Raw genomic sequence first — 20422 nt, forward strand, 5'->3', positions numbered from 1 at the left:
TTAGAATGCTGCAGGGGAAGTTTTTGTAAATTACAGTGGATGATTGGTTGAATGCAGAGAATGGTGATGTGGAAGGTGAGGACCAGAGGAACCCTATTCTTGCTCTGGGCAAGAGAAGCTAGAAGTGAAGGAAATACACAAGACTTGGCTGAGGGCTCTTAAAAACCATGGTTAGGGAAAAATGAGCAGTTACAACCAACTTAGAGGAACTGGGAAAATGGAATGGATTCCTTGTAGGGTTGAAAGCAATACTGAACATTGAGATTGTTGTGGAAGTCTGCAGGCTCATGGTACCAGTCCCCAGAGATAGTGTGACAGAGAAATCCATAAAGGGAGGGTAAAGGAAGAGTCAGAGATGGTCTGTGTAAAAGAAAAAAGCAGATTGGAAACTGGCAGCAAAAGTAATAAACTTACTGAGACCAGTAGGAGCACAAGAAACAGGTAAATTGGTTTATTATTTGCACATCCATCGAAGTATAGTGAAAAACCTGTCTTACATACTCTTCATCCAGATCAACCCATTACAACAGCGCATTGAGGTAGTACGAAGAAAAGCAATAACAGAGTGCAAAATAACGTGTTACTGTTACAGAGAGAGTGCAGTGTATGTAGCTGATGAAGTGTTAGGTAGATTGAGGTCAAGAGTTCATCTTATTGGAGCAGGGAATTGAGCAGTAATCTGATAACAGCTGGGTAGGAGCTGTCCTTGAGGCCAGTGCTATGTACTTTCAGGCTTTTGTACCTTCTGTCCAATGGAAAGAGGGAAGAAAAGAGAATGTCTAGGGTGGGTGAGGTCTTTGATTATGCTGGATGTTTTAGCAAGGCAGTGAGAATTGTGAACAGAGTCCATGGAAGAGAGACTATGATGTGCTGAGCTGTGTCCACAACTCTCTGCTTTCGGTGGTGCATCAATAAAAATTGGTGAGGGTTGATTGGGGGGGGGGGTGCATCCCAAATTTCTTAGCCTCCTGAGGAAGGAGAGGCACTAGTGAGGTTTCTTGGCCATGGCATCAACAGGGTTACACCAATGCATACTATTGGTGCTGTTCATTTTTAGGAATTGGAAGCTCTCCACCCTCTTGACCTCTGTTGATGTAGGCAGGAAATATAGACTTTCTCCCCTCCCACCTCCTGAAGTCAGTGCTCTTTTGCTTTGCTGACGCTGAGGGAAAGGTTGTTTTCATGACACCATGTTAATAGGCTCTCCTGTCCTTCTTGGAGGACATTCCATCTGATGCGAAACACCGAGAGGTGTAGCTGTCTGCGCTGCTGCATTCTGATTTAAACAATGATTTAGTGCTACCATTGGTTCCCCTTAATGCATATTTTCCAAAAAGAGTTGGCTTATTGACCAGTTTATGTAATCACCCTCAGTAACTAATTTAACTTAATCTACATCAGATTATACTTCTTTTATCTCTCCCTTTCAATGTGTGCTAATGTCATTGTGCTTAATTTGTTCTGTGACATTTGTATAGTTTGTTAATTTATGTTAACTTACCGTATATTTGTCATGCGCTGTGGTGCTGCCTCAAAAAGCTAATTTTCATGATATTTATGTTCTTGTTATGTATGTCTATGATGATAAACTTGAACTTGGTTTTCTTTGATCCATTTCTCAGAGCACAAGGCCCTTCACCATACATTGTTTTTAAGGTGCACTGAGACAATTTTTTTTTATCAATTGCAGTCCTTTTTTGAGTTTGCAATCACCATTGAAATGAAGTATTTTACTGCAGCGAGTTGACAGAAATCTGAGCTTTAACTGAGAATTAATTTTTCATTGTCAAGTATCTAACAATCACACTGATTGTTCCTTTGGTTGTTTTTAATATCTCTAATCTTCGTGCTCTCTGTGCACCGCCTTTTAATTTCACATCCTTTCATTCCTTTGGGGATTACAACATGTCTTTTATGTTCTTAATTTCACTCGTATCTTTGAATCACTGCAGTGCCTGCGCTATTTATTACTGGCAAATAGAATGTCTCCCTGACAATCTTGCAGTGTTAGTGTCAGCTTTATTTATCACTATGATCAAGCATCCATGGAAAATAATCAGTGTCAATTGGATGACAGAGAGTGGGGAACAAATGGCAGCCCCAGTTACAAATGCCCAAGCCACTTCTCCTTGTAGGTAACTACTTAAATTATTCATTTTTTTTTCGAGGCACTTGCAGGTACCTTTCTTTTAACCAATTTGTACCTGTTCTATAGTGTGTATATATACAGTATATATTTTAATTGTGTTTCCTGAATTAATGTGTGTCCAGCTTGCTTCTTGTTTACTAATGTCAATCATCTCACATGCAACTGGTGGAAATCACACCATGACATTTAGGGTGACATATGCCAAGAAATTTATAGCGAGAGGATTCGAGTACAGGAGCAGGGAGGTACTACCGCAGTTGTACAATGCCTTGGTGAGACCACACCTGGAGTATTGTGTGCAGTTTTGGTCCCCTAATCTGAGGAAAGACATCCTTGCCATAGAGGGAGTACAAAGAAGGTTCATCAGATTGATTCCTGGGATGGCAGGACTTTCATATGAAGAAAGACTGGATGAACTGGGCTTGTACTCGTTGGAATTTAGAAGATTGAGGGGGGATCTGATTGAAATGTATAAAATCCTAAAGGGATTGGACAGGCTAGATGCAGGAAGATTGCTCCCGATGTTGGGGAAGTCCAGAACAAGGGGTCACAGTTTGAGGATAAAGGGGAAGCCTTTTAGGACCGAGATTAGGAAAAACTTCTTCACACAGAGAGTGGTGAATCTGTGGAATTCTCTGCCACAGGAAACAGTTGAGCCCAGTTCATTGGCTATATTTAAGAGGGAGTTAGATATGGCCCTTGTTGTTACAGGGATCAGGGGGTATGGAGAGAAGGCTGGGGCGGGGTTCTGAGTTGGATGATCAGCCATGATCATACTGAATGGCGGTGCAGGCTTGAAGGGCCGAATGGCCTACTCCTGCACCTATTTTCTATGTTTCTATGTTTCTATGTTAAACACCTGACTGAATTACCTGAGTGATGAAATCAAACTCATTTTGACTGGGGAAAGTCAGTTTTCAATTATATGACGGAATTGAATTTCTAAGCTATAACATGCTGCCTTCTGCTGTGCTTCAGCTGCAGGTTTCTGTGAAGCCACCGGAGTTCCACGTGGCAATATTAAGTAGAAAATTGCAGTATAAATGTTGTTTCTGTCAATCTCTGCATAGCAATGAGTATTTAAAAATACTTTTTTTTTAGTGGTGTGTGTTCTGTCCGCAGTTGTAATGTTCTTTATTCTTTGCAAGGCTTGAGAACAAAGAGCTTTTTTTATCTATGTTGAGCTGCTTTTATACTGCACACTTGGGGACTGTTCACAATACTCGCTAAATTGCAATAGAAAAAAGAACTTACTATATTGTGTACAAGTTCCTAAAAGCTTCTCGGAGCCTTTCTTATTTGCCTATTTGTAGAATTTTTATTAACATATTTGTGGAATAATCTCTCTCAATTTGTTAGTTTTGCACATTTAATTTGGAATGTGGTCTTGAGGCCAGGTTTTCTGAGATAGTGTAAGGCTGTATGTATTTTGAACATAAATGTTATGTTAAACCATTTCAGATAGAATGATTTTCTTTTATCATAACAGTAACCACAGACTCGACAAAAGAAATGCCGTCTATAACTCCTGCAGAATTGATGCCGCAGCACGCTATGACATCAGGTACAAAGATAACCCAGGCAGTTACAGCAGGAACCACTGCACTACAAACCATATCAAGAAAAGCTAAGAAAACTTCTGCAGAAGCTTCTGATTCTACAGATAAAACAGTACAGTTAATCCTAACAACATCTGGGCCATCTGTGGGGGTCACTGTGCCACCATCAAGCACAGAAGAGGAACTTGAATCAGAAGGTACAAATATTTTCATGATGCAGTACTTGTAGCATCAATTGAGGAAATAATAATTTTAAATATTGAAAACATGAGCATATATTCAATCAGGAAGAATACGAAGGATTATGTGCTAACTAATAAAATATAATCAAAATGTCTTTTCAGCAGTTGGAATGAATTTCTGTTTAAATTTAAGAATAGAGTAATTATGAAAATTAAGAATTTTACTCTCCAGTCTATTGGTTCTTCCCTGTGAATTATTTACTCTAATGTGCTTCATGCCTTAATTTAATGTGCCCAAATCAATGGACTCACTATAGTCTGGTACATAGTCAACCTGCATAATTGTGTCTATATTGTACAAACTGTATTGCTTCACCTTCAGTTATAATAAACCTGCCTGGAATTTCATTATGCCTAATACATTGACCATCTTAATTCAATATTCATTGGTAAATTGTTTGTTATTACCTTGTCTAATGTCATGCTAATTTATATTGTGGTATCAAAACAAGTTATTTTGTATTTATAGCAGGGGCTAGTGCAACTGCATTACTGCAACAGGAATCAGTAGATTTGAGAGAAAATATATCTGCCACCACAGCTGGATTAAGCATTGAAACAAGTCATGCAACATTGCAAACATCTGTCACAAAACCAATGGGAGTAATGATAACTACATCTTCAATTTCACCACCACCTGTATTAAGGGATAACATACTATCAACTTCAGGAGTAACTACATCACCACCTATAAGGCATTCGGAACCAGCAACGTACATGCTGGACACAGCAGAGTCAGAAGGTATGATAACAAACTTCATCAATGGATGGGATTAACTTTACTATACGTGCAAACCTTAACTGCGCATTCTGAATCTTGTTCCACTTTATACATTCATCTTTCTTTTCCTGCATCTTATACGTTTAAGTGCTGACTTGTTTGCCAATTCAACTGTTGCCACTTGTCCTGTTTTGTTCATAATTAATTCACTGAGTCAAAAGGGATTTATATCATCCTGTAATCTATCAAACCATTAGTTTCATGTGCTTTTAATGTCTTGTCATTTTTTTGGTCTCTGTTTCTTTATTATTATCAGCTAGCCATTTTTTTTGGAGCTCTCCAACTTACAGTCTCCTTCTTTCTACCCTTCTGTCATCTCTGTCCTTGTACATCCTGGATTCTGAGGTGCCAGTCACTGATTTTGGAATGGGAATTGGTTTATTAGTGTCACCTGTACCAAGATGTAGTGAAAAGCTTTGCTTACACACAGTTCGTACAGGTTGGTGCATTGAGCTAATACACAGTAAGACAATAACAATGCAGAATAGAGTGTGACATCTACAGAGAAAGTGCAGTACAAGTAAATAATAAGGTGCAAGAACATAATGAGATAGATTGTGAGGTTAGCGGTCCGACTTATCACACTAGGGATCTATTTAATGATCTTATAACAGCAAGTACAAACTGTCCTTGAACCTAATGGTACATGCCTGAAGGAAGAGGGGAGAAGAGAGAAGGTCCAGTGGGGGAGGAGCCTTTGATTATGCTGGCTGCTTCACTGAGGCAGAGAGAAGTGTGACAGGCTAGGCAGTATTGACAGAAGCATGGGCATGGAGGAGAGGCTGGTTTCCCTGATGAGCTGAGCTCTGTGCACAATTCGGTGTAGTTTTTTGTAGTCACGTGCAAAGCAATGGCCATGCCAAGCCTTGATGCATCCAGATAGGATGCTTTCTATGGTGCATCGATCAACCATGGTGTGGGTCGATGGCGACATGCCAAATTTCTTTGGACTCCTGAGGAAGTAGAGGCACTGGTGAGCTTTCTTGGCCGTGATATCAATGTGGTTGGACCAGGACAATCTATTAGTGATATTTACTCCTAGGAACTTGAGCTCAACCTCAACACCATTGATTTTGTTGACCAGGTCTCCAAACAAATCTCTGCTCTGAGGTAAATAAATTAGGACCTGATTGGGAACCACTTGGAGCCTAGTCAGTGACGACTGGAGCTGATCCTGCTTCCAGCACTGTGAATTGTTTACATGTAACACAACCTTCGAAGCCGGAGGGGCCGGAGAGGTTGGCGGGGTGGTAAACACTTGGTGAAGAGCATAAGAACGAGGAGCAAGAATAGACCACATCCCTTCAAATATCTTCACCATACCATATGGTTTTTAATCAATGTAACATTTTCCTGTCCTGTCCCCTACCCCTTGATTACACCAGTATTCAGGAAACATTGATTACTATTTTGAATGTAAGCAAAGAGTGGCCCTGTGTAATCTTCTGACTGCAGAATTCTAAGGATTCATCACTCTCTATTAATATCTTTCTCCTCTTCTCAATCCTCCAATACCCTTACTTTATGACTGCATACCATTTATTTTGAGATTGGGAATTCGAAATAATTCTCAACTGTTTCTCAAATGTTTTGATAAGTTACAAAATTCTAGAAACATTTACCATTACAGACAAAAGAACAAAGGAGATAATTATTCTAGAGCCTGGCTACCCTACCCAAGCCCAGTTACACTGTGTAGATCGGGGTCAGATGAAGCCACACAGTATTATCAATAAACAAATTCTCTGTTGTTCATTGCAGGAAAACAATGTACATGATTTATTGTGGAGTGTGTACTCTGTACTGTGGTGAATCAGGAGAGAATATGGGAGCTGAGGCAGGGGCAGGCCTTGAACCAGGCAGTTATGTGAAAGGAAAGGCCCCAAATTCAATGCCCAGAGCAAAGTCCTTCGGAAGCGGTGAATCAGTGAAGCTCTGAGCTACAGTGACAGCTCTTCCCTTTACAGCCTTGGTATGCCTCTTGAGGCTGAGTGGACTGGAATTTGTGTCAGTTTGAGTCAAGCATCTGAAGGATTGTTTGTCTTTGGGCTCTGCTCTGGTTCAGATTAGCTGTGGTCAGGTTGGGTTTTAATTTATACGAGTAGATTGCTAAGTGCACTAACTGATTGCCTTTTAAAATAACATTATGGATTTAAAATGTGTAGGGTAATCATGCTAAAACAACAAAAATAAAATGGAGAGTGAAAATGGAAACATTCTCAATTTTGTTTTCTGCTACTCTGTTTAAAGGAATTCCTCTTTTTTTTGTTCTTCCACTTGGACATTTAGGATATTATGTTGCCTCTTCATGCTCTTTATGCTGTTTCGCTTCATTCCTGCCTGTCCTATCTTTGTGGTGACCAGATCTGGTCTCATTATCTTATTTTTATTGCCATTGACATTTTAAAGTAATATTTTTTACCCTTTTATCCCCGTGTCTTCACTAAAGGCTTTAGCATTTCCTCAGCAGGGTCCTGTTTATGTATCTCATTATCTTTCTATTCCTGTTCATTATGATAGCTTTATAAGAAAATGGTTCTTCATTTTCTTTCTGCCATTTCCCCTTGTTTGTTAATATATTTTTCCTTTTGCCACACTAATTAAAACATTTTCTTGCCCATTGTCGTCCTTTCCATAAACCTTGCTCCTATTTGAATCAAACTACTATTCAGTCTTACGGTTTTGAAATTCAATGCAGTGCCTAGTATCTCCCCTACTACCCCCCCTCCACCACAATTGTGTCAAGCCACCCATTTGCTGTATTGATCAGTCCTGACAGGCAGGTCAGAGTTCAGCCTGCTCGTCTAGTGTGTCTCCTCCTCAGGAGAGCGCCCATACATAATCATACAATGATACATAATTTAAGTACCTTCCATGATCTGAAGTAAATATCTGTCGAGGCAAAATCCATTTCACTGAGTTCAGTGGAGTGAATTACCTGGACTGGTTCAATGTGCCACTGATTTTATAGTGTAATTTGTGGATCCCTATTTATTTGTCCTCATATTTACTACTTGAGTTGAAAAAAAAAACAATTACTACTTTAAAAATAATTGGGTTCTTTGGGGTTCTTGCTTTGTGGCTGTCTGTAAGCTGACAAACCTCAAGGTGTATAATTTACACATTTTTTGATAACAATTGTTCTTTGAATTTTGAATCTTGAAACTTTGAATTTTGAGTCTGAAAATGGTCTGTGAACCCTTTCAGTGAGTTAAGATGTTTCTGGTCATTTAATATAAAAGCGAAATGTGGCAGGCATTGTAATGAAAGCTGGAAGTACTGAAGACTGGAGGTACAGTATCAGCGGAGAGGGAACCCGGATAATGTTTCAGATCAACCACCTTTCGTCAAAAGGTTGGAATTTCAGTGATAAAGAAGAAAAGAGAACAGGGAAATTGACAAGATAATCTCATAATGTAGATTACTCTTTATTCATGACAGTTAATGCAGTGACAACAGCAACATTAAAATGGAGTTGCACAGTAAATCCGTGTGATGGGTCTTGATCGAGAACTTGTACTGTCCATTTCCCTCTCCGGATGCTGCCTGAGTCTGTTTTCCTCCAGCAGTTTGCTTTTTGCTTCAAATTCTCGCATTGACTGACTCCTGTGACTCCTTTTCACAATAAGTACTTGGAAGAAATAAGGATATTAAGTTCAATTTCAACATTTAAGAAAAGTGCATGGACTGGTGGGTTACGGAGGGCTGTGGTCCGGGTGCAGGTCGATGGGACCGTGGAGAATAATAGTTTAGCATGAACTAGATAGGCTGAAGGGCCTCTTTCTGTGCTGTAGTGTTCTATGACTAAGTGAGAAAGTAAGAAAGGTATGGGCTACCTAAGCCAAGCCCAGTGAAATTTGATGATTTAGATCAGGGTCAGATTGAGACAGACCAGTATTTATCAATAAATAAATCATTGCCAGTCATTGTTTGGTGGCCATATGCATGATTTATTGTGGCACATACAGTGGTGAATCTGGAGCAAATGAGAAGTAAGGCTGGAAAGAGCCTTCCACTGGGCAATATGTGAGGGGAAGGGCCCCAATGTCAGTACCTGGAGCTGTCCATCGAAAGCTGTTGAGCTGATGAAGCCCTGAGCCAGAGCGGCAGCTCTTCCCTCTACAGCAGGGGTTTCCCATGGGGGGGGCCCACGGACCTCTCAGCTAATGGTGGGGGTCCGTGGCTTCTAATAGGTGGGGAACCCCTGCTCTACAGCCTTGCTACGTCATGCATCAATACAGTTGTACACCCTTGGGCTCTGCTCTGGTTCAGAATGGCTGTGTAAAGTAGCACCAGCACACTGTACGTTACCATGAAATTCACTCCATTGAATTCATGGAACATGGAACATAGAGCAGTACATCACAGGAACAGGCCCTTTGGCCCACAATGTTGTGCTAGACTAATTAAATCAGGTAATTAAACGAATCCTTTCTGCCCATATGATGTCCATATCTTGCTATTTCCTGTACATTCATGTGCTTATCCGAGAGTCTCTTGTATGTCTCTCTCAGTAACCTGGATTTATCTGATCAGGCCCTGAGGACTTATCCACTTACTGTCCTTTAAAAGACTCAACAGTACCTCTTTCTTTATCTCAAAATGTCCTTGCAAATCAGCATGCTCCACACACAGATTCCCCTGTCTTCCGTGTCCTCCTCCTTGGTAAATACTGATGCAACATGCTCGTTTAGGACTTCACCCTCACCCTCCACTTCCAAGCACATGTTCCTTCCTTCATACTTGGGTGGTCCTGTCTTCTCCCTAGTTATCCTCTTGCTCTTGATGTATGTACAGAATACCTTGGGATTTTCTTTAATCCTAATTGCCAAGGACTTTTCATGGACCCACCTGTCTCTCAGAATTCTCTTCTTGAGTTCTTTTCTAGTTTCTTTATAATCCTCCAGGGCTCTGTTTTGATTTTAGCTCCCTAAGTATTATTTACTTTTACTCCTTGACTAAATTTGGCATCTCTCTTGACATCCAAGATTCCCTTATTTTGCTGTTGTTGCCCTTCCTTCTGACTGGAATGTACCTGTCCTGTACTCTGTGCAGTTGGTCTTTAAATATCCTCCACATGTCAGATGTGGATTTGCCTCAGAACAGTTGTTCCCAATTAACACTCCCTAGTTCCTGCCTAATACTGCCGTAACATGTCCCTCTCTAATTTAATACTCTCCCATAAGGTCCATACTTATCCTTATCTAGAGCATACTTAAACTTTGAGTTGTTATCTCTGTTCCCTAACTGTTTTTCCACTGAAATATCAGCATCAGGTTTATTATCACTGGCGTGTGTCATGAAGTTTGTTAACTTAGCAGCAGCAGTTCAATGCAATACATGGTAATATGGAAAGAAAAAAAAATCAATTAATGTAAATATGTATGTATAATAGCTAAATTAAAAATAGTGCAAAACAGAAATTATATATACCGTATATATATATATATATATATATATATATTTAAAGTGAGGTAGTGTTCATGGGTTTAATGTCCATTTAGGAATTGGATGGCAGAAGGGAAGATGCTGTTCCTGGATTGCTGAGTGTGTGCCTTCAGGCTTCTGTACCTCCTTCTTGGTGGTAACAATGAGAAGAGGGCATGTCCTGGGTGATGGGGCCCTTAATGGACACCGCCTTTCTGAGGCACTGCTCCTTGAAGATGTCTTGGATGTTACAAAGGCTAATACCCAAGGTGGAGCTGACTAATTTTACAACTTTCTGTAGCTTCTTTTAATCCTGTGCAGTAGCTCCCCTGCCCCCATAACAGGTAGTGAAGCATCCTGTCAGAATACTCTCCACAATACATCTATAGAAGTTTTTGAGTGTTTTAGGTGACAAACAAAACCTCTTCAAACTCCTAATGAAATATAGCTGCTGTCTTGCCTTCTTTATAGTTGCATTGATATGTTGGGACCAGGTTAGCTTCTCAGAGACCTTGACACCCAGGATATATCTATCTCTCCTCTCCCCTCTCCCCTCTCCCCTCTCCCCTCTCCCCTCTCCCCTCTCCCCTCTCCCCTCTCCCCTCTCCCTCTCCCCCCCCCACTTCTAATCCCCCTATGAGGATTGGTTCGTGCTTCAGCGTCTTAAATTCCTGAAGTCCACAATCAGCTCTTTTGTCTTACTGACACTGAATGCAAGATTGCTGCTGCAACACCACTCAACTAGCTGGTATATCTCGCTGCTGTACGCCCTCTCATCTCTATCTGAGATTCTACCAACAATGGTTTGATCATTGGCAACTTTATAGATAGTGTTTGAGCTATACCTAGCCACACAGTCATGGATATAGAGCAGTGGGCCAAGCACACACCCCTGAGGTGCGCCAGTGTTGATTGTCAGTGAGGAGGAGATATTATTACCAAGCCGTGCTGGTATAATTGGTGCCTTTTTGAAGCAAGTGGGAACTTCCAACCATAGCAGTGAGAAGTTGAAAATGTCCTGGAATACTCCCATCAGTTGTTTGCAGAAGTTTTCAGAGCCACAAGTAGTCAGTATCGTGGCCAGGCTCATTACCCAACACCTAGCCCAGTTTGCCCCTCTTCTTGTTGGACTATCCACATATTGATTTATTAAATCCTCCTGGATGCACCTAACAAATTCTGCCCTGCATAACCCTCCTGCATTAAGGAAATCCTTCAGTCTACGTTAGGGAAGTTGAAGTCACCCACTAAAACAACTACACTTTTCCCTAATCTGTCTGCATATCTGTTCCTCAGTGTCCCAATTGCCATTGGAAGGTTGTAGTATCATCCCATCAGAGTGATTGCACCTTTATTTTTGAGCTACACCCATACAGACTCTGTTGATGAGTTGTCTATTAAGTCCCCCGGAGACCAGCTGTGATACTCTCCCTGAATAACAGGCCAACTCTCTCCTTTTTTTTTCTCCTCTCTCTTCTTTTCTAAAACGTCAAAACCCTGGATCATTAAGCATCCATTCCTGACCCTCTCTCGACCAAGTCTCTATTACGACCACAACATTCATAGTTCCACCATGCTCTAAGTTCAATCAATGAAATGCATTTTAGAGGCAGAGTATAAATGTCTCAGCAAAGGCTCTGTCTTCTGATCGTGATTAACCTGTGGAATGGTGCTGAACAACAATCATAATCTCAATGTCATCAAAACTAAAGAGCTTTTTTTTATTGAGGAAGGGGAAGGAAGATGAACATGTGCTTGTCTACTCTGAGGGATGGATGGTGCAGAGCGTCAGCAGCTTTACATTCCTAGGCACTAACACATTGGATGAACTGTCCTGGACCCATGAAATTATGAGGAAAACTCACCAGCATCACTAATTTTTTTAGGCAGTTAGGGAGGTTCAGCTTGTCACTGAACACTCTAGCAGATTTATAAAGAAAGTATCCTGACTGGTTGCATCATGGTCTGGTACGGCAATTTGAACATGCAGGAATGTAAGAAGCTGTCGAGACCAGTGGGCTCTTCCCAATGCTCCACTGGTTCATTCGGCAGTGTTGACAGGAGGCACCGCGTCAAGGAGGCAACATCCATCATCAAAGATCCCCACCATCCAGCCCATGCCATCTTTTCACAGTTACCATTGGGCATATGGTACAGAAGCCTAATGCGCAAACCACCATGAATCAACTTGCAAAATCTTAATCATCACTACAGTTGATATGCTGGCCCAGAAGAGGTTTCCAACAATGATCCTAGATTGAAAGGCTTAACATAGGAGGAGTGTTTGGTGACTCTGGACCTGTACTCAACGGAGTTCAGAATGATGAGGGGGATCTCATCGAAAGGCCTGGTTAGAGTGGATGTGGAAAGCATGATTCCATTAGCAGGAGAGTCCAGAACCTAAGGACATAGCCTCAGAATAAGGCAATGCAACCTTAAAACTGAGATGAGGAGGAATTTCTTCAGCCAGTGGTTGGTGAACCTGTGGAATTCATTGCCAAAGAAAGCTGTGGAGGCCAAGTAACTGGGTATATTTAAGGCAGAAATTGAGAAGTTCTTGATCGTTAAGGGTTACAAGGAGAAGGCAGGACTTAATTATGCTTCTAAATGTCTTGTGGTTTATGATCTTATGAATACAACTAATCAAATGCACTGTAGTTTTATTAAATGTAATATGTGGGGAAAAATTGACATACTGGCCCTGTTTTTTGTCATATGGGCTGCAGTTAGATAATAATCATAGAAGATATGGATAAAAAAGTTATGAGATTTAATGCTCATTTAAAAGTGCATTTTACTCTGAAAGTAGCAGGTCACATCCATTTTAAATAACGCTTCAATGCTGGTTGAATTGCCTTTTACATTTCTTTATCCATTTTGTAGAGGAAGAAGATAATGAAGATGAGGAAGATGATGAGGATGAAGATGAAGACATTGATATAGATGAGGACAGTATGGATTATGATACCGAGGTACCTTCACTGTCGTATATAACACCTGGAGGTTCCATAAGAGGCAACAGAAACTTGACCAAAATGATGGAGATGTCATATCAGCTTCCGGATTCCTTCGAATGGAACCAGCATGACCAAGGTACTAACATTCTTGGTAAGAAAATATACCTTTACTGTGAGTCACTATTTAAGTGCTATTATTAAACAATTTTACAGCAGGCTGATGATCTGCAGTTGAACAGCAGGCACTTACAATGCATTTCCTGACATACAGAAGATATACAGTACATTAAAAAAGAGTAATTTAAATCTAAATGAATATTGATTTGACCATTTTAATCTACAAAATCATGTGAGTTTGCATGGCACGGGCCTGTCCCATTTTTTAGGTCATACACTAATATAGTGCATAACGAGGTATTTTGATCTATTTGGTTCCTTCTATTTTAATGTCATGTTGATAGGAAGAAGTTGACTGCATTCAATTTTTATGGTAAGTAGTGGGAATAGGCAAAAAGATTGGAATTTTACTGTAACATGACTTATTTGAGGACACCTACATTTTGGTTGCCACATTCTGTGGTTGGACCTACCTCTGCATTACAATTTCTGTGCTCATGTTTTGTAGTCTGAATCCAAGTGTACAATCGTTATTTCTGCTGGGAGGCAAGTAGAGTATTGTACAGTAATAATTCATAGAGTTTATGACTTGAGGCCATGCTGTAATGAATGGTAAGCTGAAAAAAATGCACTTCTAGGTTTTTGGACATTGGAGTCTGCACCCTGAAGCAACTTTGAAGAATGGTTAATACTCATACACATGTACACAATCATATATACACAAACATATATAGTTTGGAGGCAAAGAAAATTATGTATTATTTTGAAAAGGTGCACCTTTTACATTTGTTTTTCATCTTGAATGTGATTCTGGAATTGTTGGAGCCTGTGATTTGCAGTTTGGAGATCGTTTGGGTGTTTCAGCACTCCACAGTCTCCACGAGGATCCTGGGAGACAGAGGCAGCGAGCATGGACCTTGTGGTGAGAAGGCTGCAGAACAGGGCACAAGCTGATGTTTGACTCCATTTCATCGATTGAAACTTCCATTGTGCACTGATTAAAATGACAAGGGAGATTGAAACATCAAGGCGAATGCAAAAGGTGAGCGCTGGCTGCCTGCCTTTTGATCTCTGGTGGGATCACTCTGCTGCCAAAGAGGGGAGATGGCCTTTTGATCTCTGGTGGGATCGCTCTGCTATGGGACATGGGAGACTTCCTTTTGATTGCTGGTGGGATTGTTCTGCTGCTGGAGATGGGAGACAGCCTTTTGATCTCTGGTGGGATCGCTCTGCTATGGGACATGGGAGACTTCCTTTTGATTGCTGGTGGGATTGTTCTGCTGCTGGAGATGGGAGACAGCCTTTGGATCACTGGTGGGATCGCTCTGCTGCTGGAGAGGGGAGACAGCCTTTTGATCACTGGTGGGATTGTTCTGCTATCAGAGAAGGGAGGGGCTGCTACTGTGCCTGTAGAATGTTGCCCAGGTTTACTGCGTTTTGGATATGGACTTGGACTATGGACCTTTTTTCAATCTTATAGTTTATTTTATAATCTGTGTTTTGCACTTGATCTTTCTTGTTTTTTTTGTGTGTAGGGGTGGGAGTTTTGGGTGTTGGGGGGGGCGGGTCGATGTGCCTGTTCCATTTTTCTTCATTTGTTTTGTGCTGGGAGGGGGGATTTTGGAGGTTGATGACTGTGCTGCCGTTCTTTTCTTTCTTGGTTTTGTGGCTATCTGGAGAGGAAGAATTTCGGAGTTGTATACTTTGATAATAAACGAACCTTTGAACCTCAAAAAGTGCGACATAAAATTTCAACAATGCACACAGATCTCCAGAAGACCTTAAGTATGAACTCTTTGTATGAAAGATGTCTTACTGAAGAAGTTACAAGCTCAAAGCCAAGGTAATCAGTTCTGCCCACATCAGTATAGGTAAACAAGGTATGAAATCCTATGTCATAAGTTTGTTTAAAGCACTGAACTCCGTCTAATAGGACATCTATGGAAACTTTTACTAGATCACTGAGATCATAATTCAGAGTGCAGTACATCTAATTCACTTTGACACAAGGGCTAAGCATCAGCATAATAGAAACTAACATGCAGACAATAGAGCATCATTGAGAATTCTATTGATATTTCTACAGCTCCAGCTGTACAGTTCATCTGAACTCATTAGTGGTCATTGATGACTTGGGTTAAGGACTCTATTTTTGGATAGAAAATAAGAGTAAATGGTTTATCCAGGCCTCAGTACTTAAAAAGGCTGAAAAAGGATGGAGGCTCTGCTCTGAGACAGGAGAATAGGATGCAGAGGGTTTATTCTGTAACCAACACAGACAGACCCGCCAAAAGAGAACCTTCTGTGAATTTTTATAAGTTGGGCGTATATTAAGGGACAGAATGTATCAGTATTTGGGTAGACAGGGCCTGATTAGGAACAGTCAACACGGCTTAGTGCATGGTAGGTCATGTCCAACCAATCTTAGAGAGTTTATGGAGGAGGTTACCAGGAAGGTTTATGAAATAAAAACAGTGGATGTTGTCTACATGACCTTTACAGCCTTTCACAAAGTTCCACACGGGGTGCTGGTCCAGAAAGTTCAGTCACTTGGCATTCAGGATGAAATAGTAAATTGGATTCAATATTGTCGTAGAGGGAGAAGGTAGAGAGTAGTAGTAGATGGTTGGCATAGAGATCGGTGCTTGGACTGTTGTTGTTTGTTGTCTATATTAGTGATTTGGAAAGTAATGAGGTAAACTGGATCAACAAATCTATAGATGATACCAAGTTGGGAGCATAGTGACCAAAGAGGAAGGCTATCAAATCTTGCAGTGCGATCTGGGCCAGCTGGAACAATTGACTAGAAACTGACAGACAAAATGTAATGCAGATAAGTTTAAGATGTTGAATTTTGAGAGGACAAGCCAGGGTAGGACATATACAGTGAACAGTAGGACACTGAGGAGTGTGGTAGAACAAAGGTTCTGGGAATACTGATTTATAATTTTTTGAAAGTGGTGGTCAAAGGTAGATACGTTAATTAAGAGAACTTTTGGCACATTGGCCTTCAAGAATCAGATAATTGAGTACAGGAGTTGGGAGTTATTTTGAAGCTGTGGGATATGTTGGTGAGACCAAATTTGGAATATTGTGTGCAGTTCAGGCCACCTCCCTACTAGAAAGATATCATTAAGATTGAAGAAGTTCAGAGAAAATCTACAAGGTTGTCACCAAGACCTGGGTGGTAAGAAAGTTTGAATAGATTAGGACTTAACCTGCTAGAAGGGCAGAGGGTCTGTTTCTGTGTTGTAGTGCTCGATGATTCTGACTCTGCACATAAATCTAGAAAACCCACGGCTAGTGTAACAACTAAGAAAAAAAAATCATTTCCTCTGTTAAGTATCCTGAAACACTCAATGTTTCAGGAACAGCTTCATCCCCTCTGCCATGAGATTTCTGAATGGCCCACGAATGCATAACCCCATGAATACCTTGCTCTTCCTCTTTTGCACTATTTGTTATTGATTGATTGCAACACAGTAACTTGTTATGCCAGCACTGCAACAAAACGACACATTTCACAACCAGTGTCAATGACAATAAACTTGACTCTGATTCTGAACAAAAACGAACAGTTGGGTGACTTCACTATGTCAATTCCATTCCCATACATGCCTGTACTTCTGCTAAAAATCTGGATGAATCATTAATTATGAAATATGTTACCTTGGGCCACCGATTTCCCACAAATTACAGAACTGTCAAAGACTTCCCATGTGGTGGGGTCCTCTCTGGGCTCCTTCCACGTTAGTTTTATTAATCGTGATGGTACATTTGAATACTTCTATTTAAATGCCAAATTATACAATCAAAGACCAGCTAAAGTCCTCACATGCATTCCAATTGTGCTGAGCTGAATAAGATTAAATATTCACCATGTTTTCTGGAACCATCAGGACAGAATGTCAGTGAGTGGTAGGGTTGCTACTGCTGTTTTTCCCTCTTGTCTCCCGGGCAACTTTCCTCGCATCTCTTCCCCCATTAATTCACAGAAAGCATGTCCTCGGAGGACAATCCCCCTGAGGATGCAGGATCAGACACTCCATTGCTTCCAGGCACCAGCTCAAGCTGTTGATCACTTGGACGAGAAAGAATTCGTGGCAGGTTTATGTTGGCCATCAAATTAATCCCTTTTTATCACAGTGACATATTGTTTTGCAGTCTGACATTGAAATTCTCTTGCCAGCTTGACATTAACAAAGAAGTTATCAGAAGGTTTGAATATTCCTGTCTGCAGCATAAAAGGTGTAATGAAAGATATAAAAGCAGATGTTAATCAGATCAGTGGCATAGTTAGTTAGGTCTCTTGCTGAATTCAGTTGCACTTTACGTTTCATCATTCCCCTGTAATAGACAGTAACTATGTAACTATATTTGGTTACTAACGTGGCTGCACAAATTTGCCACTATAATGTATATAAACGTAGTTACAAATTGACATCTTGTGCGTGATTAATAATGAATCACATCATTAATTCAGCCAGCACACTTAGCGACTATCCATTGCAAAATCTTATAATGCATCAGTCATTAGGAAAGAAAAGATGAATTATGAAAGGAAGTTGGCGATTAACATAAAAAAGGATACTAAGAGTTTTTTAAAATCTATGAAGAGTAAAAGAGTGACAAGGGTAGATACGGGACCGATTGAAAATGATGCTGGAGAAATTATAATGGATAACAAAGAAATGGCGGAGGAACTGAATGAGTATTTTGCATCAGTCTTCACAATGGAAGACATGAGCAATATACCTGATAGCCAGAGGTATCAGGGAATAGAGTTAGGTACAGTCAAGATTACTAGAGAGAAAGTGCTTGGGAAGCTAAGTGGACTAAGAATAGATAAGTCTCCCGGTCTGGATGAGGTGCACCCAAGGGTTCTGAAGGAGGTGGCTTTGGAGATTGTGGAAGCATTGGAAATGATCTTCCAGGAATCAATAGACTCTGGCATGGTTCCGGAGGACTGGAAGGTCGCAAATGTAGTTCAGCTATTTAAGAAAGGAAGGAGGCAGCAAAAAGAAAATTACAGACCTATTAGTCTGACATCGGTAGTTGGAAATATATTGGAGTCAATCCTCAAGGACGAGGTTATGAAATACCTCGAGGTGCATGACAAGATAGGCCGAAGCCAGCATGGTTTCATGAAGGGAAGATCGTGCCTCACCAACCTATTGGAATTTTTTGAGGTAATCTCAAATAAGATTGACAAGGGAGAGGTTGTGGATGTTGTGTATTTAGATTTTCAAAAGGCCTTCGATAAGGTGCCGCATATGCGGCTGCTTAATAAGATGAGAGGCCATTGAATTACAGGAAAGATATTGGAATGGGTGGAGCATTAGTTGATAGGCAGAAAGCAAAGGGTGGGAATAAAGGGATCCTATTCTGATTGGTTGCCGGTTACTAGTGGTGTTCCGCAGGGGTCGGTGTTGGGGCCGCTTATTTTTACGATGTATATCGATGATTTGGATTATGGATTAAATGGTTTTGTGGCTAAGTTTGCGGATGACACCAAGATAGGTGGAGGAGCAGGAAATGTTGAAGAAACGGAAAGGTTGCAGAGAGACTTAGTCAGTTTAGGAGAGTGGGCAAAGAAATGGCAGATGAGATACAACGTTGACAAATGTACGGTTGTACATTTCGGAAGAAGAAATAATCGGGCAGATTATTATTTAGATGGGGAGAAATTTCAAAAATTGTAAGTACAAAGGGACTTGGGGGTCCTCGTGTAGGATACCCTAAAGGTTAACCACCAAGTTGGATCGGCGGTAAGGAAAGCAAATGCTATGTTGGCACTCATTTCAAGAGGAATAGTGTATAAGAGTAAGGAGGTGTTGATGAGGTTCTATGGGGCATTAGTGAGACCTCATTTGGAATACTGTGTGCAGTTTTGGTCCCCTATCTTAGAAAGGATGTACTGATGTTGGAGAGTTCAGAGAAGATTTACGAGGATGATTCCTGGAATGCAGGGGCTAACATACGAGGAGCGTTTGTCGGCTCTTGGATTGTATTCATTAGAGTATAGAAGAATGAGAGGGGATCTCATAGAAACATTTCGAATGTTGAAAGGGTTGGACAGAGTAGATGTGGAAAGGTTGTTTCCCTTGGTGAGTGAGTCCAGGACAAGAGGCCATAGTCTTAGAATTAGAGGGTGCCCAGTTAAAACAGAGATGAGGAGAAATTTTTTTAGCCAGAGAGTCGTGGATTTGTGGAATTCGTTGACACATACAGCTGTGGAGGCCTGATCATTGAGGGTGTTTAAGGAGGAGCTTGACAGGTATCTAATTAGTCAGGGTATCAAGGGATATGGGGAAAAAGCCGGAAATTGGAACTAGATGGGTGAATAGTTTAGCTCATGGGGGAGCTACGGAGCAGACTCGATGGGCCGAATGGCCTACTTCTGCTCCTTTGTCTTGTGATCAGCATCTGAATTATGTTTATTTTCACTGACATAGGCCATGAAATGTGCTGTTTTGTGGCAGCAGTACAGGGCAAAACATAAAAATAAATTACTATAAATTACAAGTAAATCGTGCAAAAGAAAAGAAACCTTTTATTAGCTTTTCTGACAAATCATGGATATTCACACATCCATTGTGGGGAATCTTACTAAATTATTATTATGACATAAGAATTCTAAACTGTTACCTCCAGGGCAGTCATGTTTGAAAAGGAGTTAGGTCAACAAGTTATAGGGAACAGTAAATCAGTTCAATTCCAGATTTCTTTTTCCTGAGGCTATTAACTTGTTGACAGATACTGCGTAGTTACACAGTCCTATATCATCCAGAGATTTACCAGTGTTCTCATAACTTGTTTTTAATTTAAGTAATAAACCATCAGCAAAGGACTCATTTGGGATGAAATTACTTCTTATTCCTTTCATGCAAGAAATGGGTGTAAAGATGCCCACTTCAGGGCCAACTATTCATGCAGAAACATTTGGATTCCTTTAGCTGCTGTTTAAGTAAAAATAAAGTCAAGCCTCATTCCAGAAGTTTGAGTACAGAAAAGCCACTATGAAGGGAGTGCCACACCGTCAGAGACATTCCATTTTTGATGTGCGTGCATGGCACTCTATTATAGAACAGGTCTGTTCATTCTACTCCTCCACCAGTATTTATACTCAAACATCATCAACACAGATTATTAGGTTCAGATTCAGATTAATTTATTATTCACATGTAACC

General features: G+C 40.6%; 1 protein-coding gene across 1 annotated transcript in view; it reads left to right on the forward strand.

Moving 5' to 3' along the window:
* The window catches only part of LOC140211272 (uncharacterized), a 119394-nt gene that overhangs the window by 18967 nt on the left and 80005 nt on the right, over positions 1-20422 (forward strand). The window contains exons 3-5 of the mRNA XM_072281005.1: positions 3639-3905; positions 4420-4692; positions 13042-13266. Coding sequence (XP_072137106.1) covers positions 3639-3905; positions 4420-4692; positions 13042-13266 — 765 coding nt within the window. The remainder of the gene's footprint in view (positions 1-3638; positions 3906-4419; positions 4693-13041; positions 13267-20422) is intronic.

This window comes from Mobula birostris, chromosome 1, assembly GCF_030028105.1.
Source record: "Mobula birostris isolate sMobBir1 chromosome 1, sMobBir1.hap1, whole genome shotgun sequence".
Lineage (NCBI taxonomy): Eukaryota > Metazoa > Chordata > Chondrichthyes > Myliobatiformes > Myliobatidae > Mobula > Mobula birostris.